The sequence below is a fragment of the Ambystoma mexicanum genome, chromosome 13 (assembly GCF_040938575.1).
Source record: "Ambystoma mexicanum isolate Mex_15411 chromosome 13, UKY_AmexF1_1, whole genome shotgun sequence".
Classification (NCBI taxonomy): Eukaryota; Metazoa; Chordata; class Amphibia; order Caudata; family Ambystomatidae; genus Ambystoma; species Ambystoma mexicanum.
The window spans coordinates 284730787-284751792 of record NC_090938.1 but is presented as its reverse complement, the minus strand read 5'-3'; the positions used below and the strand labels follow the sequence as shown (position 1 = coordinate 284751792).

Here is a 21006-nt window from a genome sequence, read left to right as displayed (position 1 = left end):
CCGAGTGTGTGTGCACATTTTCCCCCACATTGTGTCCGTGATGGGGAGGCCCAGCTCCTCACTCCACGTATCTTGCGCCTTGATTGGCATGTCTGTGGGGTCGGCCATCAACAGTTTGTACAGCGCGGACACTATCCCCCTAGCACCAGCCGAGTTGGATATATACTAGATCTCAGGTGAGTCTGGCGGCTCATCTGGGTATAAGGGCCACCAGGCGCGGAACACCGCTCTCAGCCTGTAGTATTGTAGCAGTTCCAATGCAGTACCTAGGTGTCCGGGGCGCCACGTCTGCGGAGTGATAAACTTCCCGTCAGGGTAAAAGTCGGTCAGGGCCCGATAGCCTAGATCATGCCAGTGTTTCATCAAAAGCTTATTGTGTGTAGGGGTGAGGCCCGGGAACTGCCAGATGGGCAGCCATTTGTAGTACGGGTGGTGGTCAGTTTGTATCTGCAAGATATGTTTCCAGGCCCTAACAGTGGCCGCCACAGGGTCTTCCGGGGCGTTGGCGTGATGTGTGATGGAGGATGAGGGAGAGGGCGTTCACGCTCTCGCTCGCTAGTTTCTCGAGCTTCACATGCGGGGGCGGGGGTCGGAGAACGTGTACCAGTATGTGGCGTGTTGGGCCTGCGCAGCTGTCCAATATTTGGCACAATCGGGGGCGGTGAAGCCCCCATTACCATAGGGAAGAGTCATGTGTTGCCATTTCTTACGAACCGCGCCTGAGTGCCACAGAAATCGGGCACACGCAGCGTGTAGATTCTTGAAATATCGCTTTCCGGGCCAGATCGACACATTTGTAAAGACGTAGAGGAATTTAGGGACCATAATCATTTTGATCAGAGATAGTCTACCCGACAAAGAGAGTGGGAGACTGCGCCATTTCAACATTTGAGCCTCAGCAAGCTGCGCCACAGCCTCATAGTTGTCAGCCAACAGTGAATCTTTAGTGGACGACACCTGCACTCCAAGGTACCTGATGCCTCCCAGGGACCATCGAAGGGGGATTTCGCAGGACGGTTGTGCAGTGGACTGGGTGAGCGGGAAGATTTCGGATTTGGAATAATTTATGGTGAAGCCGGAGAAAGTGCCAATTTTGGTTATGTCTCTCAATATCGGATCTAGGTGGGCAGCCGGGTCTCTAATATATAGGCACATATAGAGAAATGATCTCGGGAGTATCACGGAGACGTATACCTTTGCGCGTATGTTTGTTCTTTACGTTATCAGCCATGGGCTCTATGGCGAGCGCAAAGAGTATCGGAGAAAACGGGCAGCCCTGGCGGATACCTCTGTGGAGAGCAAAGGGGGCCGAGGCCCTGGAGTTGACCAAGACTCTGGCAGCGGGGCTTGTGTAGAGGAGTTTGATGAACGACCTCATGCGTGGGCCAATTCCCATTTTGTGGAGCACCGCCAACATGTATTGCCAGGACACCATATCAAATGCCTTCTGGGCATCGAGGGTGACCGCCACGGCGTGTGAGTTGGGGTCAATTCTAGCCAGAACATTGAACAGGCGACGGATATTTAGGGCGGTAGATCTGCCGGGCACAAAGCCACTCTGGTCGGGGTGGACTAGGTGGGGCATAATGGGGAGAAACCTATTGGCAATGATCTTGGCAAATATTTTTGTGTCAGTATTGATCAGAGAAAGGGGCCTATAAGACCCACATTGGTCTAATGGTTTGCCTGGCTTGGGTAATAGTTATAAGCGCCTCACGCATGGATGGGGGTAGGATGTTTGACTCTAGGGATTCGTTCCACACCTCCAGGAGTCTGGGTGCCAGAATGGCTACATGCTCCTGATAAAACTCCGAGGGAGGCCGTCGGGGCCTGGCGCTTTGCCCCTGGGGCAGTTCGAGATGACCGTGGTTATTTCATCGAGGGTGATGGGGCCTCAAGGAGGGCGCTGGTCGCGCGGGAGAGGAGGGTCATGGGGATCTGATCTAATAGGGCGTCAGTGTCTTGCAGGCTGTGTTTTTGCTGTGGGCCATATAGGGTCGTGTAGAATGTGGTGAATGTCCCGAGGATTTTCTAGTCGGACCCGCACATGGTGCCTCATGTGTCCTTGACGCAATCAATGCGATTCCTGCCCCTCTCAGTTCGGACCAGTCTGGACAGTGTTCGACCCGGCCTATCCCCCTCACCATACTTCCTAGCCGCCACAGGGCGGGCAAAGTACCGAACCTCTCTCAGGGCGTGGAACTCGAATGTTTCTAATTCCGCTCTAATCTGTGCCAGTGCAGTCGGGGAAGGGGAGGAGGCTTATGTTCCCTCAAGCTCTTTTAATTTCGCTTCTGACTGTTGCAAGCTATTTGTTATGGCCTTGAGGACCCCAGCCTCTCTAGATATGCACATCCCTCTGATGAAGACCTTGAATGCCTCCCAGCGCACTCCATCGGAGGTATCATGCCTGTTGTTGCACTCGAAGAAGGTGTTGATATCAGCTAAGATAACGGCTTTAAAGACTATGTCTAGCAGGGACACCGACTTAAATCTCCAAGAGGAGCGGGGGGGGCTGGTCGTGTCCCAGTGTTATCTGGAGTGTTGCCTGTGAATGGTCCGATAGTGTGTGCAGTAGTATCTTGGTCTCCATGACCCTGCCCATCATGCAGCTCGATATGAGGAACAGGTCGATCCTGGAGAGGCTATCGTGTACCGATGAGTAAAAGGTGTACTCTCTAACTTGTGGGTTGAGAGCTCTCCATGCATCTCTGAGATCCAGTGTGTCGATATGGGTGTGTAGCCTGTGGGCTGCGCGTGACGGGGCTCTGCGGGCCATCCCCGACCTATCCAGGCCTTTGTCTAGAATCAAATTCATGTCCCTGCCCCAGATGGGAATCCCAATGTATTTCAGAAGCGTGGTGGGGATGGCATCAAAGAACTCGGGGGGAATCAAAGTTCGGGGCATATGTGTTCACCAGGAGGCATTCCATATTGCCGAGTGAGCAATGGAGGATCACATATCTACCTTCAGAGTCAATATGGCTGGAGTGCAGGGAAAACTGGACTGATTTATGGATTAGGGTTAGGACCCCCCTGGATTGGGTGGAGTACTTCGTGTAGAATGTGTTGTTGCCCCACGCGGGGGCGAGACATGCTGCTAGGCGCCCGAGAGCGTGGGTCTCTTGGAGAAAGAGGATTTTGGCACCATGTCGCTGGGCATAGGCAGTTTAAAGCCATAGCAACATATTATGGAACATCCCAGTAGTAGTATTCGTAAGGATTGTCCCTCATGCACCTGCCGTGTGCACAGCAGTATTGAGCTAAGGTCATGCGTCTCTCAGCCATGTTTTTAACTGTTAACACAACCCCAATTACGCCACCTTCACTGCCCAACCCCAACATGCAGTGCAGATCCCCCACCCCAAAACACACCCAATTCCCCTTGGGCTTGCTCCGACCGGGAACCAAAGGTCGGAGGACCAGATCCAACGTGGATAGGGCCACATCCTAGCCCAACAGGGGCCAGTCAATAGGAAGAACAAAATAAAGTGAAAGCAAACATTGCAACTGCAACAGGGGGGCGCTAGTGCCGTGCGGCCGGCATGTGGGGCTTGATGTGGGGCATCAGACGCTGTCCCGAGTGTATGGTTGCGGTAAAACAGGTATCATAGACGACCTCCGAGAACCAGAGAAGACACTCTGGCAAGATGACATCGCAAGAGAGAGCAGGGCACAGGGATAGCTCCAGGGGGCAGGTGAGGGAGAAGGCAAAGAAGCAGTGCAGGAGCTAGCCCGTGGCTCGCATACACATGGCAAGAGGATGCAGTTATTGAGTGGACATGGTGGGGTTGCCATCAACACATCAAAAGTCTCGGATCCGTGGACATTTTGAGAACATCGTAGGCTGTGTAGTCTGTCGTGTGGTCGGCTTGCGGTCCGGGGAGAGGTATATGTAGTTCAATAAACTTCACTGCTTCGTCAGGGACAGCGAAGAAGATGATCTTACCATCATGGGTAATCTTTCGTCGTGCCGGGAACAGGATGGCGTAGGGGACGTTGCGCTCCCTGAGAAGCTTTTTGACGCCTAGGAACTGGCGCCTTTCCTGCTGCACCGCCAGCGAGAAGTCCGTGTAGATTCTGACCATATGGGCTTCAAAACGCAGGTCTCACTTTTCCCGCGACAGGCGGAGGATGAGATCTCTGCCGCGGTAGTTGAGAATCTTGGCGATAATTGGTCTGGGGATATCGCCAGGTCTGGGCCGTGGAGCCAGGGCCTGGTGAGCCCACTCGACCATGAAATACGGAGAGAGAGAGAAGGGTCGTCCAGTAGGCCCTTGAGGAGTTTCTCCACTGCATCCTCCATCCGCCCCTTGAGGGCATTTTCGGGGACCGCGATAATGCGCAAGTTGTTCCTACTGGAGCGCGACTCCAGATCGTCACACTTCGCCTTGACTCCTTTCATGTCACGCGTTAGGGAGGCCAGTTTCCTGGAGCGCGGTGATGCTATCTTCGTTCCCCGAGATCCTATTTTCCGCCTCGGTGATCCTCGATCCTGCCTGGTCCACTCGAGCCTTAAGCGAGGCGACGTTGGCGTTGATGTCTAATTTTTCATGGAAGGAGGCAAAGTTTTTAGCCATGGATTCCATTAGTAGGGTGAGGTCAGGGGCCTCGACCGCACGGTGCTGGGTTAAATCTGGCTCGTCCTGTAGCGATGATGTGCTGGCTGGGTCATCTCGAGGGACCGCTTTAGTGTATTTGTCCATTGTGCCTCCTTGGGCCCCTGCCTTATTTCTGCTAGGCATTGTCGTTGTGGTGGGCACGGTTGCAGTGAGGGCCCACTTATGGAGAGCTGAGATGGGCCAGGGCCAGCAGGCTCAAACGCAATGTCCTTCGGTGGTGGTAGGTGGTTAGAGGCAGGTGGGGGACTGCCGTGGATAGCAGAGAGTCAGCGGTGGAGCGGCAAGGCTGTGATGGCGACCGATCATGGCTTCCTTATGTGTACAGGTTGTGTGGGGGTGCCAGCGGGATCTTTCTTAGGGGGGGCGCGGGCAGAGGCGGCGACACTGTCAGCGAAAAAGTGGGCAGACTGTATGATGAGGGACGCTTCCTTGTGAAAGTACAGGCCCGTAGTATTGCAGACAGCGGGCAGAGGTCTCGACGCCCACCGCTCCAGCCCCCGCTCACCTGGTCCGCGGCAGCGGGACGATGGGATCCTCTGTCGTCGGCGCCGGGGGGGTCGCGATGAACCCTGACGCAGCAGATGGCATCCACAGTGTGGCGGCGCGCGCAGCAGGACCCCCAGGCACTCGCCGCGATGTCACAGAGCGGCGGGGAGGGGACCCAGGAGACAGGCAGGCCAGGCGGGAGGGCCGGATGTTAGGCAACCGCCGGGGCCGGGTGGAGTGCTAGGCCCAAATCCGACAGGGCCACCTGCCAGGTCCCAGGTGGGCTGATCGAGACCAAAATCGCACAAAATGTCCAGTGCAGTGGCAGAAACAACTCGGCCAGCTGATGGTCCTTCACAATATCTGGAAACGCAGATGGGAGCAGATGAATTCCGAGGCCGCACGGAGCTGAAAGGCTAGGCAGCCATCTTGGGCTGCTCCACAGCACCACCCAGCGATTCTGGTACTTTTTTTAAATGGCCTTTGGCACTTTAAAGAGATGAGGAGATTATTACTGTTGGCCCCTTCAAACTTGCAATGAATAGAAACAAGAGGATGGAATGACCCCTGAGGGCAAGAGAAATGCAGGGTGAGCTGTGCTTTCATTGAACGGGTAATTTAAATAGCAAGCTGTGCTACACACGTGTCAGTTTAATTAGCAAATCAACAGAATTGCATAGCAAATTGATATGCAACACCGCTTATTTTATGCCTTGCTATCAGTGACCTACTTGACTCTATGCACCAAAGGGGATGATTGCTTTATAGCCTACAGGACAGCTGGACATTGGAATTATTTTATCTGCCGTTTACAAGAAGATGGCCATGGATAGACTATTTTGCCTGAACAGCTTGGGTAGAATGCCTGTATGGCTTGAGTAACGGCAATGGAATGAAGGTATTGATGCAGGAGATGTAAACTGTGTTGTGTGTGTGTTTGGGCACACCACACCAGTGTTCATCGTACATCTCCGGATCGTTGGGAGTGTCAGTACTGTACAGCTGAAAGTAAAGATGCCCTGCAGAGAAGTCAATATACTGTCCTAATAATGTATAGTACTGCAGATACGTTCCAATGGCTCCCTGGAGGTGACGATGTGGCTCTCTTCCAATCAGGGAGCTTGGAATGTGGGCATAATGTCATGGTTTCAGCCTGCCTTCCAAACCCAATGTACAGTGGGAAACCTTACCTCCAGGGCTCTGCAACTGCCTGCTAGTTACGCCTGCTCCCAGCCATGTTTATACTTACAGCTTCCCTCAACATCCCCATCTGTTTATCGCCTTCAGGCCTCATGACACATCCATTGCAATTGCTGATCACCCAGCTTGCAGGCCCCCTACAAAGGCTATCATGAAAAGGAAGAAGGGACAGTTTGCTTCTCCCTTTTTGATTGTGGTAATTCTTTCGTCGTTTTTTTGAACTTGTAAAACAGTTACTGTGCCAGCATTCTGGGGTGCTAATAGCTATAACCTCGGTAGGTGTAATTACCACATTGTAATGGTACAAATTCCCTTAGTAATGTAACTTGGGTCCCAGGTCGTTAGCAGGCAGTGCCCCCATCTCTGGGAATATTGCTTAAATACAACTGATGAAACGAGCAATAGATCTCTCAAAAGTGCTGATTCTATCAAATGTAGGAATCCCATCTATGCTTAAAAGTGATGTGCTTTCTTAATAAAGTAAGTGCTGTTTGGAAGTGCTAGTACTTTTCCTTTGAAAGTATGATAGCCCAGTTGAACATGTAAATGTACAGTCTCATTAAAGGTACAGCACTGCAAAGCTGTTGCCATATCACCCCATTAAACGCATTGCAGCTTTTCTGAGATGGGGTTGTGAAGTGCGCGGAAGCAGCAGGGAGATGATTTTAAGTGCTATATAAACTTCAGTAAACTGCATTCCCAAATAAATAGTATACACACCCTGCTGAAAAGTTTCCACCATATTGCCCCATTATAGGAACTGCAGTCCCATTGAGAAGTTGAGGTGAGCTTAGATATCAATTCCCTGGCCTTCAGGTTGCACACATCTATTATGCAGGCAAATGAACTCACTGATATACTTCACCAGATTTAGCTTATCATATTAAGGTTAAGTATGATCTAGCTAGCAGGTGGTCAAACATACTGAGTTGCATTTTTTAGCAGACAGGTGTCTTTGTAAGAACCTCTTGATAGACTGTCACTTGTTTGGTGCACCTGACTTGCAAATGGCTCTAGACTAGCCTACCAGTTTTATAAGGACTAACACAGACCTGTATTTTTTCTAATTATATTGTGCTCTTCTATAGCACTTCATGCCAAACTCATCCTGTTTCTGTGATAATAACAGGTGTAATTTCTACACCATTTTGATGGTACTTTATTGATCTCTGAAGGCTGAAAGGCTAAGTTGTCCCTGCCGCAGGATTCAGACTCTCAAAATACTGGCTTCCTTTATGTCGGGGACCAATGCTTTACTCATGTAGCTACCCTCCTTCGCTAAATGGAAACAACCACATCACTCTCTTTGAATTGCTGGCAGGGAAGAGAAAGTACAATCATGTGTCTAGAATTGTAGCTTACATGTTTATGAAAGGTGTTGTATAGGGATCACTATCTAGAATCACCTACAGCAATGTAATATTGTCACACAGCCCTGCCCAGGAAGGTAAGAAGGGATCTTAGACCATGCCCATGGAACATGTTAGTTCTCTGATGGCACAGAGAAGTACTGGTACTTTGCTTATAAATGTACAGGAGCATTTCTGAAATGTGCAGTTATTGTCCTTAAAGAAAATATGTTGGTACTGCTCAGAAATGTGCATTACACCCGCTCAAAAGGTATTTTGTATGAATGTTTCAAACATGCTGTTCTTCAAAACTGTAAAAGCAACACATCTTCATACTTTACTCTCACAAGGCTCTAGCATTGCCCTAATGTTCCATTCAGAAACAAATACGTGCATCTGCTAGACCAGAAGTAACAGTAATTTTTCTGAAGAATACACTGCCTAGACTTTTAAATTAATGATAAAATTGCACATTGCAGGGATGAAATAACACTTAAAAGGCATCGAGCATTCTTCTGCTACAGAACATGGCCAGGAGGTTCTGCAGCACCACTACTTCCCGCACCACTGCCTGGGGTTTGCATAGAGCTAGGTGGGGCCCACACATGTTAAATGGCTGTGAGGGAAGGATTACTTGTTTCAGCCAAGAAACACTGAATGTAGTGCCATGACTCCAGAAGTCAAAGTTTGAACGCCTAAAATTACATATTTCCAATGGGGTTCTCGGAGTACCTTAAAATCATAATACACAACTCTGTTAGTCAAATTAACGAAGATGGAAGTAGGTCTTACATCCTCGGCAGTGCCACCATGAAAGACAGCCATTTATATATGTTTTCTTTTAAGCAAGGAAAGACATATAATTCCCTGCAGGTATATCGAAGAGCATTGGCAGTATCTGCAAATTAGTCTTGGTGTGCTGCTAACGATCTCTGCCTGAATGCCAGTAAGACAGCGATCATCCTCATTGGGGACCCTTGCTCCCACTTTCACACTGCCTGGCCTCCCTTGGTCCTGTGACCTCCCCTACAATGAGGCAAAAAATATAGGGTTCATCTTTGACTCCACTCTCTCCTTCTCTTCTCACATCTCAGACATCTCCAAAAAGTCCCACTTGTTGGGTGTTCTGACCCACGTTTGGACTATTATGCTACAACATTTGGTGCTGTGGGCTTAGGAAATCCAAGATGGCCGAAAAAGCCCACATGTGCGCCAGAATCTATGAAAACCGTGCAGTTTGTGCGCACACCAAAATGGTCGCCTGACTTGCCACCCCCCGGTGCGGGTGTGCTGGGTCAGAAGAGCCATGAGTGAAATGGGGTGCCAAAGAGAAAAACAGCAGTGCCTGTTCGCTAGAAAGCACTTTAAAAATCACCCTTTGTTTCTCTGAAGGCAAGCTCAGAATGCCCATTTCAAACATTGCAGAATATCCAACAATCTCACTGAACACCAGCAGACATTTGACAGAATAAAGTCTTGTGGGCATACAAAATCTGGAAAGAGGATGAGCCTAAAATAATGTTCATAGCAAAACTGGCTGAGCTGTGGATTTCAGCAGTTTAAGTAAATTTGGACTGAAAGACACTAAAAATCTAAATGTTTAAAAGAAATGAGTGACCTACTTTTGAGTGTCACATAGGTTTCAATTGTTTAAATGTCATAGTTTTAAACTTAGAATAAGCATTCTAGCTGCATGTGTAAAAATTGTTAGTTTATTTGAATGCAGAAAACTGGGTAACTAGAAGTGACATTAGCTGGGGCCTGGCTTAAGGAAACTAAATTCTGCTTGACATCTACCCCCACATGAGTTAAAACCTGCTCAGCCACTCTTCCCCTTGCCAAAAGGAGTTGTCACCTCTCTGATTAGATTAGGGGTGGAGCAGCTACAGGGAGTTGAACAAAGGCCTGTCCTGGGCCCAGGCAGAGGGTTTATTGGGGGGAGGCCATAAATAGCTTCCTCTTGAACAATGGGCCTTCCAGAGCCCAGGCAGATGGTTTATTAGGGGGACCGTAAAATAGCTTCCTCTTGGCAGAAGCTGGGAGGGGCAGGGTCTCTGAGCTTGGCAGAAACTGGATAAACTGGTTTCTACACCATGTGACCTGGGAAACCACACCCCTTTGGGGCCAGAACATAAATCTAAAAAGATGGATCATTCATAGAGCGGACTTGTGAAAATGTTATAAGTGATATCATTATTCTTGTGATTTTTCTGTGCACATTTGAAGACGTGTTAGGACCCGGTGGTATGTTCAGGGGGGGGTTTTAGCGGAAAAGATGATATTACTCTAAATGTATGTATGTTAAAAATCTGACACTCCACCACCTAATGCCCACATACTTTGCGAACATTTGTGTAAATGCGGGGACAAATCCAATATTGATAACCCGACCAAAAAGTGAAATATGTTGCCATTTTTGAACCCAAGCTCCTAGAAACGACAGAATTGGAACAGGGGCTACCATCAGTAGATGTGATGGGTGCATGTAATTTCAAACCACTGTGTATCTATGACATATGTCTTTAGGTCAAATATAGATTGTGTGTAAAGTTGACAGGGGTGGGTTCTCTGTATCATAAACAGACCTCATCATGATGACACTTCATTTCATTCCCCCAATCAAGGGGAAGAGGAGGAAGTGGCCAATGACAAGTGGAGAGGGGTAGGGCCTAGAAAGCTAGCCTCTCCACCCACTTTCAAAACACATAAAAGCAGACAGTCAGGACAGATAGAGACATTCTATTCCACCTGCTGCGGGACGCTCTGCTGGGAAAATCCATACTTTACCTCCATCAACCTCCAGAGAGCCAACACAGAGACTCCAATCTATCTACCTTCAGAGACCAAGACTTTACTTCAGAATTTGTAGCAGAGGGGTCAACTACAAGCTAAATCCCTCTTTAGCAGGCCTCAAATCATTGCCACTATTCACAGCCAGGCGAGCTGTTTGAATTCTTTGCAAGAACTCTTGCCATTTGCCAGAGAGCAGTGTTGTATCCAGAGAGAGACCAGCTGAACCGGAGACCGCTGTATCCGGACCCACAGGCCTGATCAGAACCAGAGACCCAGACCAGCACAGTAGAGCTGACCCAGACGCTGCGCGCAGAAACCGTCCGTGGCGCGTGAAGAAAACCTGTTGACCAGATCCGTGGCGAGGCCCATTCCTTTTAAAATTATATTGTGAGTACCTAGCAGAACTGTGCAGAACCAATCTTAGTTAAAATTATATAATTCAATCTATTTTAATCTAACCAGAACTGCCTCCTAACTGTCACCTGTCATTTGCAAAGCTGTCACTTTCTAGCTGCAAGCTGTAACCTGTCGCTTTGAACTTTTAAAGTTTCAAATCCGAAAAACTACCTTTATTTAATCGTCCGTATCTCTGGAACCGTTTGGGCTAGGAACTTGGTTTAACTTACCTCTGGAAGCTTAGAATCTCAGCTTTTCAACAAGGCTGGAACCGACTTCCTACTCCTCATACTTTTGCCGTAATCACGATTCTCGCACTCGCGAATTTTACCGCGATTTGCAATTTGGTTAAAAATCCAGCCACGTGTGAAAACAGCAGTTTCATTGCTTTCCTTTGCCAAAAATTCGTTTAACCTGCTAGTTACTCCTAGATCCTTGCTAAAGTGAGCCTGAACTCATCCCAAGTATATTTCACTCACCCTGAACCTCCTAAAGGGAATTAAAACCATTTTCAGCATATTTCTCACTGCATTGGCACCATATTCAAAGCATTTTGCCTGTGTTTCAAAACTCCTATCTGTTGTATAAGCTGCTGGGGGGGAATTGAACTGAATTCTATTTGATTGCATTCCTAAGAACTGTCATCTTCATCTCCTTACAGTGCATAAAAGGGGGTGAATTGTCCAAGAAAGTGATTACATTGTCTTTTGCTGAAATCCTATCAAGTTATTTTCTGTACTGCATTTCATTCCACATTGCATCCATTTGAAACCATAAAAGTATTGTTGCTATCGTATCCATCCTATAACCACTCATCATTGATTATAAAGAAGTGTGCTAGTGCCGGACTATCCATTATTGATTACTGCTCAGATTAAGTGTGATATTCAATTATTAATTTATTATAAAGTGTGATATATATATATATAGTTTAAATTATCAAATAAACCGTTTAAACTTGCAAAACAGAACTACTTCGTGGCTCAGTGGGGTCAGGGGGATTCTAAGAGACGGGTGTTATATAGGGGTAGTCATCCAGAACGCATGAACTGGACGTAAAGATATATCAATAAGGGTTTCCATTCAGTATCCCAGACTAGGCTTTGACTTAGCTGTAGTGTTGAATTGAATCCTCTTACACACTACAACTGCACCTCCTCAGAGTTATTCTACCTTTTCTCACTTTCCCCCAGAGGCTCACCACCTCGCGAGCCTTGGTTCTCTTGGCTGGACTATTGCAACAGCCTCTTTCTCAATCTTCCTACTTCTACACTCCTTCCTCTATAACTCATCCAGAACAGTACTGCAAGACTTATCCTTGGCCTCGAGCCCAGGGACCGCATCTCTCTAGCGCTGACATCTTTCCACTGCCTCCCTGAAGCTGCAAGGATCAAGTTCAAGACCCTCTGCTTAATCCACAAGGCTTTCTGGTGCCAGAGCCTGCACTATCTACAACACTCGCTTCCTAAATACTCTCCCTCTAGAGTCCTCTGCTCGTCCTCCAACTCGCTGCGGTTGAGCTGCTTTCACAAACCGAGGTTTGGGGTAGATCTTTATCCTCTGCAGGTGCTTTCCTCTGGAACAGCCTCCCTCCATCTTGAGCCAGAGCACCTTAAGTTCCAGAAAATCCTCAATACCTTCCTTTCCTCTTCCTCCTCCTCTCCCCAGCTAACCTGCGTTCATTTTCTCTCCAGTCTCTTTCCTCTTTCGCCTCCCAGTCTCTGTTCAGTTTTTGCTGACTAGTTGACTGGCTCACCTCCAGAGCCTTGCATGTCCCAGGCTCTCCCGCCAGTCTTTTGCACTTGCCTCCGGGCCTCTGCACTATGTTCAGAATTACTGCACTTTCATCTTACGCCACGAGAGGGGCCACCTTGCACTTAACCCAGGGCCCTGCTGAACTGGACGCGTTTGTTTCCCGCTATTTAAAGATGTACTATATTATTGATTAGTATATATGAGGTAAGCACTTACTACACTTCTTTTCTGGAGGTTTAAAACAATGTCAAGAAAGAACATATAAATCACAATATGGTATGAGTTGGAAACAAGGGAAACTGAAGTATGCACAAAAATATGAAGATTGTCTTTACTCGTGGTACCATCACAGGAGCGGAGCATACCTGTCATGCTCCCATATAGTTACTTATACAACCATACCAATACCCATTTTAAGGTTTGATATGCAAGTTGTCATATCCTGTAGTAACCAGAATACCTCTGTTGCTCGCCCTTCTTGGACCCCTTATCGCATTACAGCTGCCTCTCCTACCCCCACACACTACCTGTAAACTCTTGTGTGTCCCCTATGTACAGAGCTCCATTGCTTCCTTTCTAGGTGTGCACGTTATAAATATCGTACATACATACTCTAAAGGCACAAATTAGGATTCTAATTGCTTTGTGAAACTGAGTTGACTTGGATTATACAACAAAATACATCCTCATTGCCAAGCTGGGAATATAGTGTCATGTGCTGGAGGTCGACAAGCTAGTAATATACTGGATTTGGACATATTGGAACCTTCTGCACAAACCCATTGTTTCCCAGATTGAAAAGTCCCAGTACACTTCAAGTTTGCAAAATTCGATTTTACTGTCAGTTTGATCTTCCCAGTTTGAATACTGAATGCCAAGTTTGATTATCCCGTTATTAAATCTCATTAATGGTTATATACTATAGTGGTCGCACTACAGTTGGCGTATACTGTGATTGTCACACTCGAAGTATACAGAGTTTGCCATATTGTCACTAAACTGGGGCTGGGCAAACTGCACTATGTTGTTCAAACATGGGGTACACTGAGATTACCAAACAGCATTTCAACTGTGCAAAGTGGAAGTTGTCTAGAATTGTTCGACAGTAAAGTGCCGTACATCAACAACTATGCAGTGGTAAACTGGGAAAATTGAAGAAATTTGCAAACTGAATATATGCTGATTTTGTGCGCAGAGTATAATGGGATTATTTATACTGGCATACTTAGAAAAATAGAAAAATTGAGGAATTGGCAAACTGGTAAACCAGGAATATACTGGCATAGCCCAAACTGATAATGTTCTGAGTTTGCCAAACTGGAAATATAAGGGATAGTAAAGCTGTTAACATACTAGAAGTGTGCAAACTGTGATAGTGAAACTACGAATATACGATCACTTTGCAAATGTATACCATACTGGGAATATATAGTGGGACTGAAAACTGAATATATTGGTATATTGGGTCATCAAACTGGGGGTATTTGTGTGAACTCTGGAAACAAGCCATAATGTGCTAACTGGGAAGAAGTGAAACTGAGAATGATCTGCTTAGTAGGGAACTGGTAATAGTGTGCTTTATAAGGCAGAATGTAAACTGGTAATGATGTGGTAGCTAGTTCGAAAAATACGTACATAAAAAATCCTAGGAATAATATTGATTCATCATGATATTTAGGGTATTACCGTGGCATTGGCCGTTTTCCCTCATGGATGCTGTATGAAAACACAAACAGCAGTGATATTGCCACAGATCATGTAGCTGACGTTTGGAGAATCCGCAAAATGTAAATGTTACCTTCAATTATCAGAATAAATGGCAGAACGAATAATTAACCCCCGTCTCTCTTGTTTTTCAGCCTGCTACCATCTGGACGTGGAAAGGAAATGGGGTGTAAGTTCTTCCATTCTACTCCTCATTTTCTTCTAGACGTATTCAGTTTTTTGCTTTTTAGTCCAACCAGGTGGTTATATTGACTGCAGACTTTCACGAGTGATATTGTCAGAAGCAAATTACAGGGTAAAAGTTCCATACCGATAATGTATTCATTTATTAATGTCCTTCGGGACCCTTCATGGCATATTTCTTTGTACAGGTGTTTGGAGTTCTGCATGTTGCCCCCACAGCTACTTCAGTGCAAATGTCCACCAGACTGACACTATAAACATGTGAGTTGGTTCGCTGGTCAGTTAGCTGCGGTGATTAACAGATTAGTAAATTATGAAATGTTTGAAGGAAAGGAATCAGCAGAATGTCGTGATGGCTGAGAGTCCAAAGGTTGTACCTCTGTTCATCTTTTTGTTTTTAGAAATGATTAGTAACGGTTGGTAAATCAGGATCCTTCGATGGGGGATCTGAGAGATGCAAAGTCCTGACTGAGTCAGGCAAGGTTAGCAGGTGACTTACTTTTCTCTACCTGACACCTTTCCTTCCCCCATACTGTCAACAGATACACTTCTTGCTCCAGCTCTTTCTGCCTCTCATTGTGTTTATTTAATATATTTATTGTAGTGTGGAATAAAAACCTTTCACAATTCCAAACAAATACAATCAATACATAAAATCAATCGAAAACATATAAAAGAAATATACATTTGCAACTGTTGCTGAAAAGAATATACACACCTACATTTAAAAAAAAAGAATTTCTCAATTATTTTGAAAAATCCTCTGTAAGAACCTCACAGCAGCTAAAATCTATGAAATTTGATTACCAAATAAGATTCTAGTCTACACCAAACTGTTAAATGTATATCTAAATGTATATCGTATATAAAGCCAGAAAAATAATCTGGTGTTCTAGAATGCGCATTTTTGCACTCAATGAAAAGATGTTCCACGGTTTCAACCTGGGATTGATCCTTACAAATCCTACAGAGTCGAGCATGGATATTTGTAATCTGAGTTCAAAGGTAGGGAAAAGATTTAAACAAAGTCTTAAAAATTGCTTCACCAATTTGAACAAGGACTTTACATATAATGGAAGACAATGTAATGCTTTTTCTAGCGAACAAACAGATTCGAAAAGTTTATATATTTTTTTATTTTTTTTAAAACTTTATTTAAAGCACTTGACATTACATAGAGGGGCAAGCAAGAGGCTACATTCGACAATCACAGTATCCTTACCAACAGTTGGTATACAGCAACAACGTCCATGCATAGAAGACATTGCGCCTGGTTACTCAGTGAACAAATGAATGAACAATAATTAGTACATGATTCAGGTGTGGTTGCTGATTAGAGAGACAGACACTGATGACCCTACGACATCACTGGTGGACATAGAGGAGAGGTAAGAACGGAATGGGGACCAGATGCATCTGGGCTGGGATGTTGGAAGAAGCTGAGACACCCAGGCCTCCTCAGTGTCTGAGGCCCAGGTTACGCAGCAAGCCACTGTGAATGTGTGGGGACATGGGGCCTGAGCCAGCATAATAGGATGCATCGAGTTGCGAGAAGCTTGCAGAGACCCGCCAGTCTCCTCGAGTCTCGGCCAAGGCCGGGAAGGTCATGGAACAGACGACTCAGTGGGGACGGGTTGATAACGTGATCCAGGATGTCGGACATTCTGTAGCAGACCTCCCTCCAGAATTGGGTAAGGGATGGGCATGAACAGAGCATATGGATGCAAGTCGCTTCCCCGGAGCCGCACCTGGGGCAATGATCTGGCGATATGCGGTGCAACCTGAGAGGAGTGTAGTGAAACCTGTGTAGGATTCTGAATTGAATAAGTTTGAAGCGTGAATTAAAGGACACTTCGTGGGTGCGAGCACACATACGTTTCCAGCGTTGACCAGTGATGACAGTTTCTAGATCCTCTGCCCAAGAGCGTTTAAGTTTATCAAACGGTGGAATGGACTAGGATTGTAGTAGAGTATATAGTCTGGAGATCTTCCCGCCCCCACCCCCCGCCCTAGAAGTGCTGGTGTCCATGAGTTCAGCGAGAATAGGGTCATCAGGGGGAATGATGGGAAAACTCTGGTAGCTCCTCTTAAGGAAGCGGCGGAGGCCTGAGTATTGGAGCCATATGGGTGACCTCTTTCGCACATCCTCGGGTAAGCCTGCCCACTCCAGGAAGTTGTCTTGAGCAAAAGCATTGCGGATGTATTCCAACCCTGACTCTGCCCAAAGGTGCGCTATTTGGGGTGGATTCAAGGGGGCCCCCGGGAGGAAATTCCAGAGAGGAAGAGAGCCGTGGAAGGGGCGAGGCATATTAGACAGCACCCACATTTCAGATAAAGCCAGAAATGTAGTGCATACCGGATCCAGTGGACTGCAGCCAAGACACGCGGGGGGTGGGGGGGGGTCGTGCGTGCGCGCGTGTGTGTGTGTGTGTGTGTGTGTGTGTGTGTGTGTGTGTGTGTGTGTGTGTGTGTGTGTGTGTGTGTGTGTGTGTGTGTGTGTGTGTGTGGTAGAACTAGGGAACTAATGTCACGCTCATCGACCGCCCGCTGTTCTAGTCTGAAATGTGGAGGAGGATTTGTGGTATTAAACCAGTGCAACGCAAACTGGGCCTGGGCGACCAGCCAGTATTTCTCGAAGTTGGGAGCACCGAAGCCGCCACTAACCAATGAGGTAGCCAGTGTGTCTAATTTAAGGCGGATCGTGCCGGAGTGCCACAGAAACGAGTTAATCGTGCGATTCAGAGATTGGAAGAATTCTCTGCCGGGCCACATGGGGAGGTTAATGAAGCTGTAAAGGAGTTGAGGAAGAACAATAATTTTTAAGAAACCGACCCGGCTGGCTAGAGAGATTGGGAGCTTAGCCCATCCGGAACATTTCTTGGTGAGTGCGGTTAAGTAGTTCTGGAAGTTGGACTCAAATGCTAATTCGGGTTGTCTGGCAACGACTACCCCAAGGTAGGTGATCTCAGATTGTGCCCAGGCAAATCCCATGAGGTCGGGAGGGGGGAGAGTGACGTCGATGAGAGGGAAAAGTGTGGATTTGGAGCAGTTTACTTTGAGTCCAGATAACCGGCCAAAGTGGATCACATCCTCAAGGGTTGGGGCGAGATTGTGCTACGGCGAGCAGATAAATAGTAAGGCGTCATCAGCATATAAAGAGATTATGCCCGGTGTACCCAGCAATCTCAGACCACAGTGCGAATGGACCCGTCGTATCCTACCTGCTAGAGGCTCAATGGCTATGGCAAAGATCAAGGGGAAGAAGGGGCACCCCTGTCTCGCGCCTCTGGCAATGCGGAAGAGGAGTGAACATCTGTCCTCCGTACAGACTCTAGCTATCGGATCAGAGTATTAATAATTTAACCCATGACAGAAAAACGGGGTCCAAAGTTACATTTGGCAAGTGTCCACCAGAGATAATCCCTTGAGACAGAGTCAAACTTTTTGCATGTCAAGGGAAGCCACCACTGCGTGTTGGGGTTGGTTCTGCTAATGATGTTAAACAGTCATAGATTAAGACTCGTGGATCTACCGGGGATAAATCCCGACTGATCTGGATGAATAATGTGGGACATGCAAGGGGTCAAACGTAGGGACAAAACCTTAGTGTAGATTTATGCCACAATTGATGAGGGAAAGAGGGCCATATGATCCACATTGGGTAGGGGGCTTGCCCGGTTTGAGTAGGATTGTTATAATGGCCTCGTGAAGGGCTGGTGGTACCGTTTCCGCCTCGCAGGTCTCCTCCCAGAGTTTCAGAAGTTGGATCAACCACGGCTTGAATTGCTTATAAAATTCTATCAGGAGGCCGTCAGAACCAGGGGCCTTACTCGAGGCCTGGGAGTCAATAGCTTCAGATATTTCCTCAGCCGTGATTGGTGTATCCAGTTCACTACGAGTTTAGTTGGGAAGGACGGATAGGGGTAGGCTATCTAAGAAGGTGTCTACCGCAGGAGCGACATCTACATTGCAATATAGGGATTCATAGAAGGCTGAGAATTTCACATTGATGTCCTGTTGGAGGATGGCCAAGGATCCGTCAGACTTCTCTATTGCCGGGATACTTGGGGAGCCAGTCTCCTGACGGAGTAGTCTGGCTAAGACAAGGCCAGGCCTCTCACCTTCTCCATACCTCCTTGCAAGACCAGGCGTATCTATGAATTTCTGCTCTCGTTCAGCGTGCATATGGAATGTGTCTAATTCTGTACCAATATTAGAAAGGACTTCAGTGGAGTGTGTTTGAGCATATTGGGTCTCGAGGGAAGTGATTTCAGATTCACTCTTAGATATGTCCCTTCACTTCTTTGGAGATGGCAATGCCACGAATGTAGGCCTTAAGATTCCCAGAGGGTAGCTTGCGTGGGGACCGATCCGGTATTGAGTGTGAAGTACTCGTATATAACCAATTTCAGATCTATGATGAATGCTAGGTCCGATAGGGATTGCGGTTTCATTCTCCATGAACGGGTTTTACCCTGGGTGGGGTCCCAATTGACGGAGATTATCACCGGGGAAATGGTCAGGGTATGTCTGGGGAAGGATTGACATGTGTGTGATGTTACTAATGAGTATGTCCGAGGGGAGCCACCTGTCTATCCTGGAATGCGATTGTACTGTGGAATAAAATGAGTACATATGAGAGTCGGGGTGTATGAGCCTCCATTCGTTCGATAGTGTTAGTTGGGACATAGCGGTCAAAATCACTTTAGCTGCGTTGGAAAGTTGACTGGGACGAGAACCCGATCGATCCCATTCAACATCAAGGATCATGTTGAGATCCCCATAGTATCAGGACAAGAGGAAAACTAGCAAGTATGGAAATCAGGTGTGTGTAGAATTCAAGGTCATCAGTGTTGGGTCCATACACATTGAGAAGAACAACCTCTTTGTTCTGCAGTCTGCCATAGAGCAGAACGTAGCGCCCCAATGGGTCGATGTGGGACATGTGTTGGAACTGAATGCTCCTATGAATCAGAGTCATGACGCCCCTGTTTTGGGTGGAGTAGCTTGTGTGGTACCTCTGGGGACCCCATCTTTTGGCGAAACTGGCACACCCCTCAGACCAAGCGTGAGTCTCTTGTTAAAAAAAAAAAAAAAAATGGATCTTGACCCTGTGGTGCACCACCTGTAACTTCAAATTTCGCTTTTTCGTGTGGTTACCAAGCCCTCTCACATTCCAGCTCGTGCAGACTAAATCGTGGTCAACCATCAGGGTAACCTGTAGTCATGGGGCAGTAGCAGATGACTGGTCAGACTACTATCAATGAATTGAGTACACCGTGAAATGAGTCCGTGCTCCCACCCTACCCTGCATGTCAAGTATTTTTTGTTATAACTCCCCACCCACAGTCCTCTCCCAGCTAGAGGAGTGAAACCCAACTTCCAACAACCAAAAACAAAAAAAACCTGAACATGATGGCGTCATCGCCTGGGGATTTGTGTGCCGCGGGCGGTGTCGCTTCCTTACTGGGGACATAATAAGGATAAACATGGTGCCAATGCAACTTGTGATCGAGACTGGGGGGTAAAAAGACAACATTAGGGTCGAACCCTAAATAGACAAAGAACACAACCAGCTTAGTGATGAGAACAGATAATTCTCTGCAAATGAGTATACAGGGGTGCTCCGGATCGAGGTGCCCATAATACAATGCAAATTATAGAGATAGGTACTGCCCATAGAGAGAGGTTATGCTCATCCGGGGGAAGTATTAATCTATTCATTTAGGGGCCTCTTCTAGGATAGTGAAGAACACCTGGTTCAAGTGTTCAATCCGGAGCTTAGCTGGGTAGAGCATAGCGTATTTGACTCCCAATCCACATAGTCTCTTGTTGACTGCCATAAAGGTTTTGCGTTCCTGTTGGACTGAGATCGAGAAATCAGGGTATAGATGGATCCTGGCTGAGCTCAGTAGGAGTTCCCCTTTGGCTATCGCCGCCCTTAACATTGTATCCCGGTCACGGTAGTTCAGCACTCTTGCGATGATGGGACGTGGGGTGCGCCAGGTTTAGGTTTTTCTATAAGGGCAATATGTGGGGACAACTTTGGAGAGTCCAGCAGTTGGCGCAAGGTGTGTTCAATGAAGTCTTCCATGGGACCCTTCATTCTGTCCTCGGGAATGCCGATAATGCAGAGATTGTTGTGTCTCGAGCGGGACTCGATCCTCGTTTTTTTTAACAACCTCCGAGACCTATCTGGACAAAGTGGCGATCTCAGTGCGGAGGAACGTTATGTCGTCCTCTGCAGTACCCACCCTGGACTCGACTTCCGTAACCCGGCCATCAATTTTTTTCCATGCGAGCCTTAATCGATTATATTGTCCCATTCATGTCATCGAGTTTAGAGTGTAAGGTGGTGAACCCCTCTCGCATGAATTTGAACAACATCTGAGATTCTGCGGGGTCCGGAGGTGTGGACGTGCCAGGATCGGGTTCAGATGATTTGGCTGGGGTTCTTGCGAACATATTGATAGAGCTCTGTTTCTTGCCCCCCCCCA

At 47.1% G+C, this 21006-nt stretch overlaps 1 protein-coding gene across 4 annotated transcripts in view; it reads left to right on the top strand.

The window, feature by feature from the left end:
• LPCAT4 (lysophosphatidylcholine acyltransferase 4) overlaps positions 1 to 21006 on the top strand; it is a 2084283-nt gene that overhangs the window by 517218 nt on the left and 1546059 nt on the right. For all 4 annotated transcript variants that reach the window (XM_069633760.1, XM_069633761.1, XM_069633763.1 and 1 more), the window contains exon 7: positions 14461 to 14495. In XM_069633760.1, coding sequence (XP_069489861.1) covers positions 14461 to 14495 — 35 coding nt within the window. The remainder of the gene's footprint in view (positions 1 to 14460; positions 14496 to 21006) is intronic.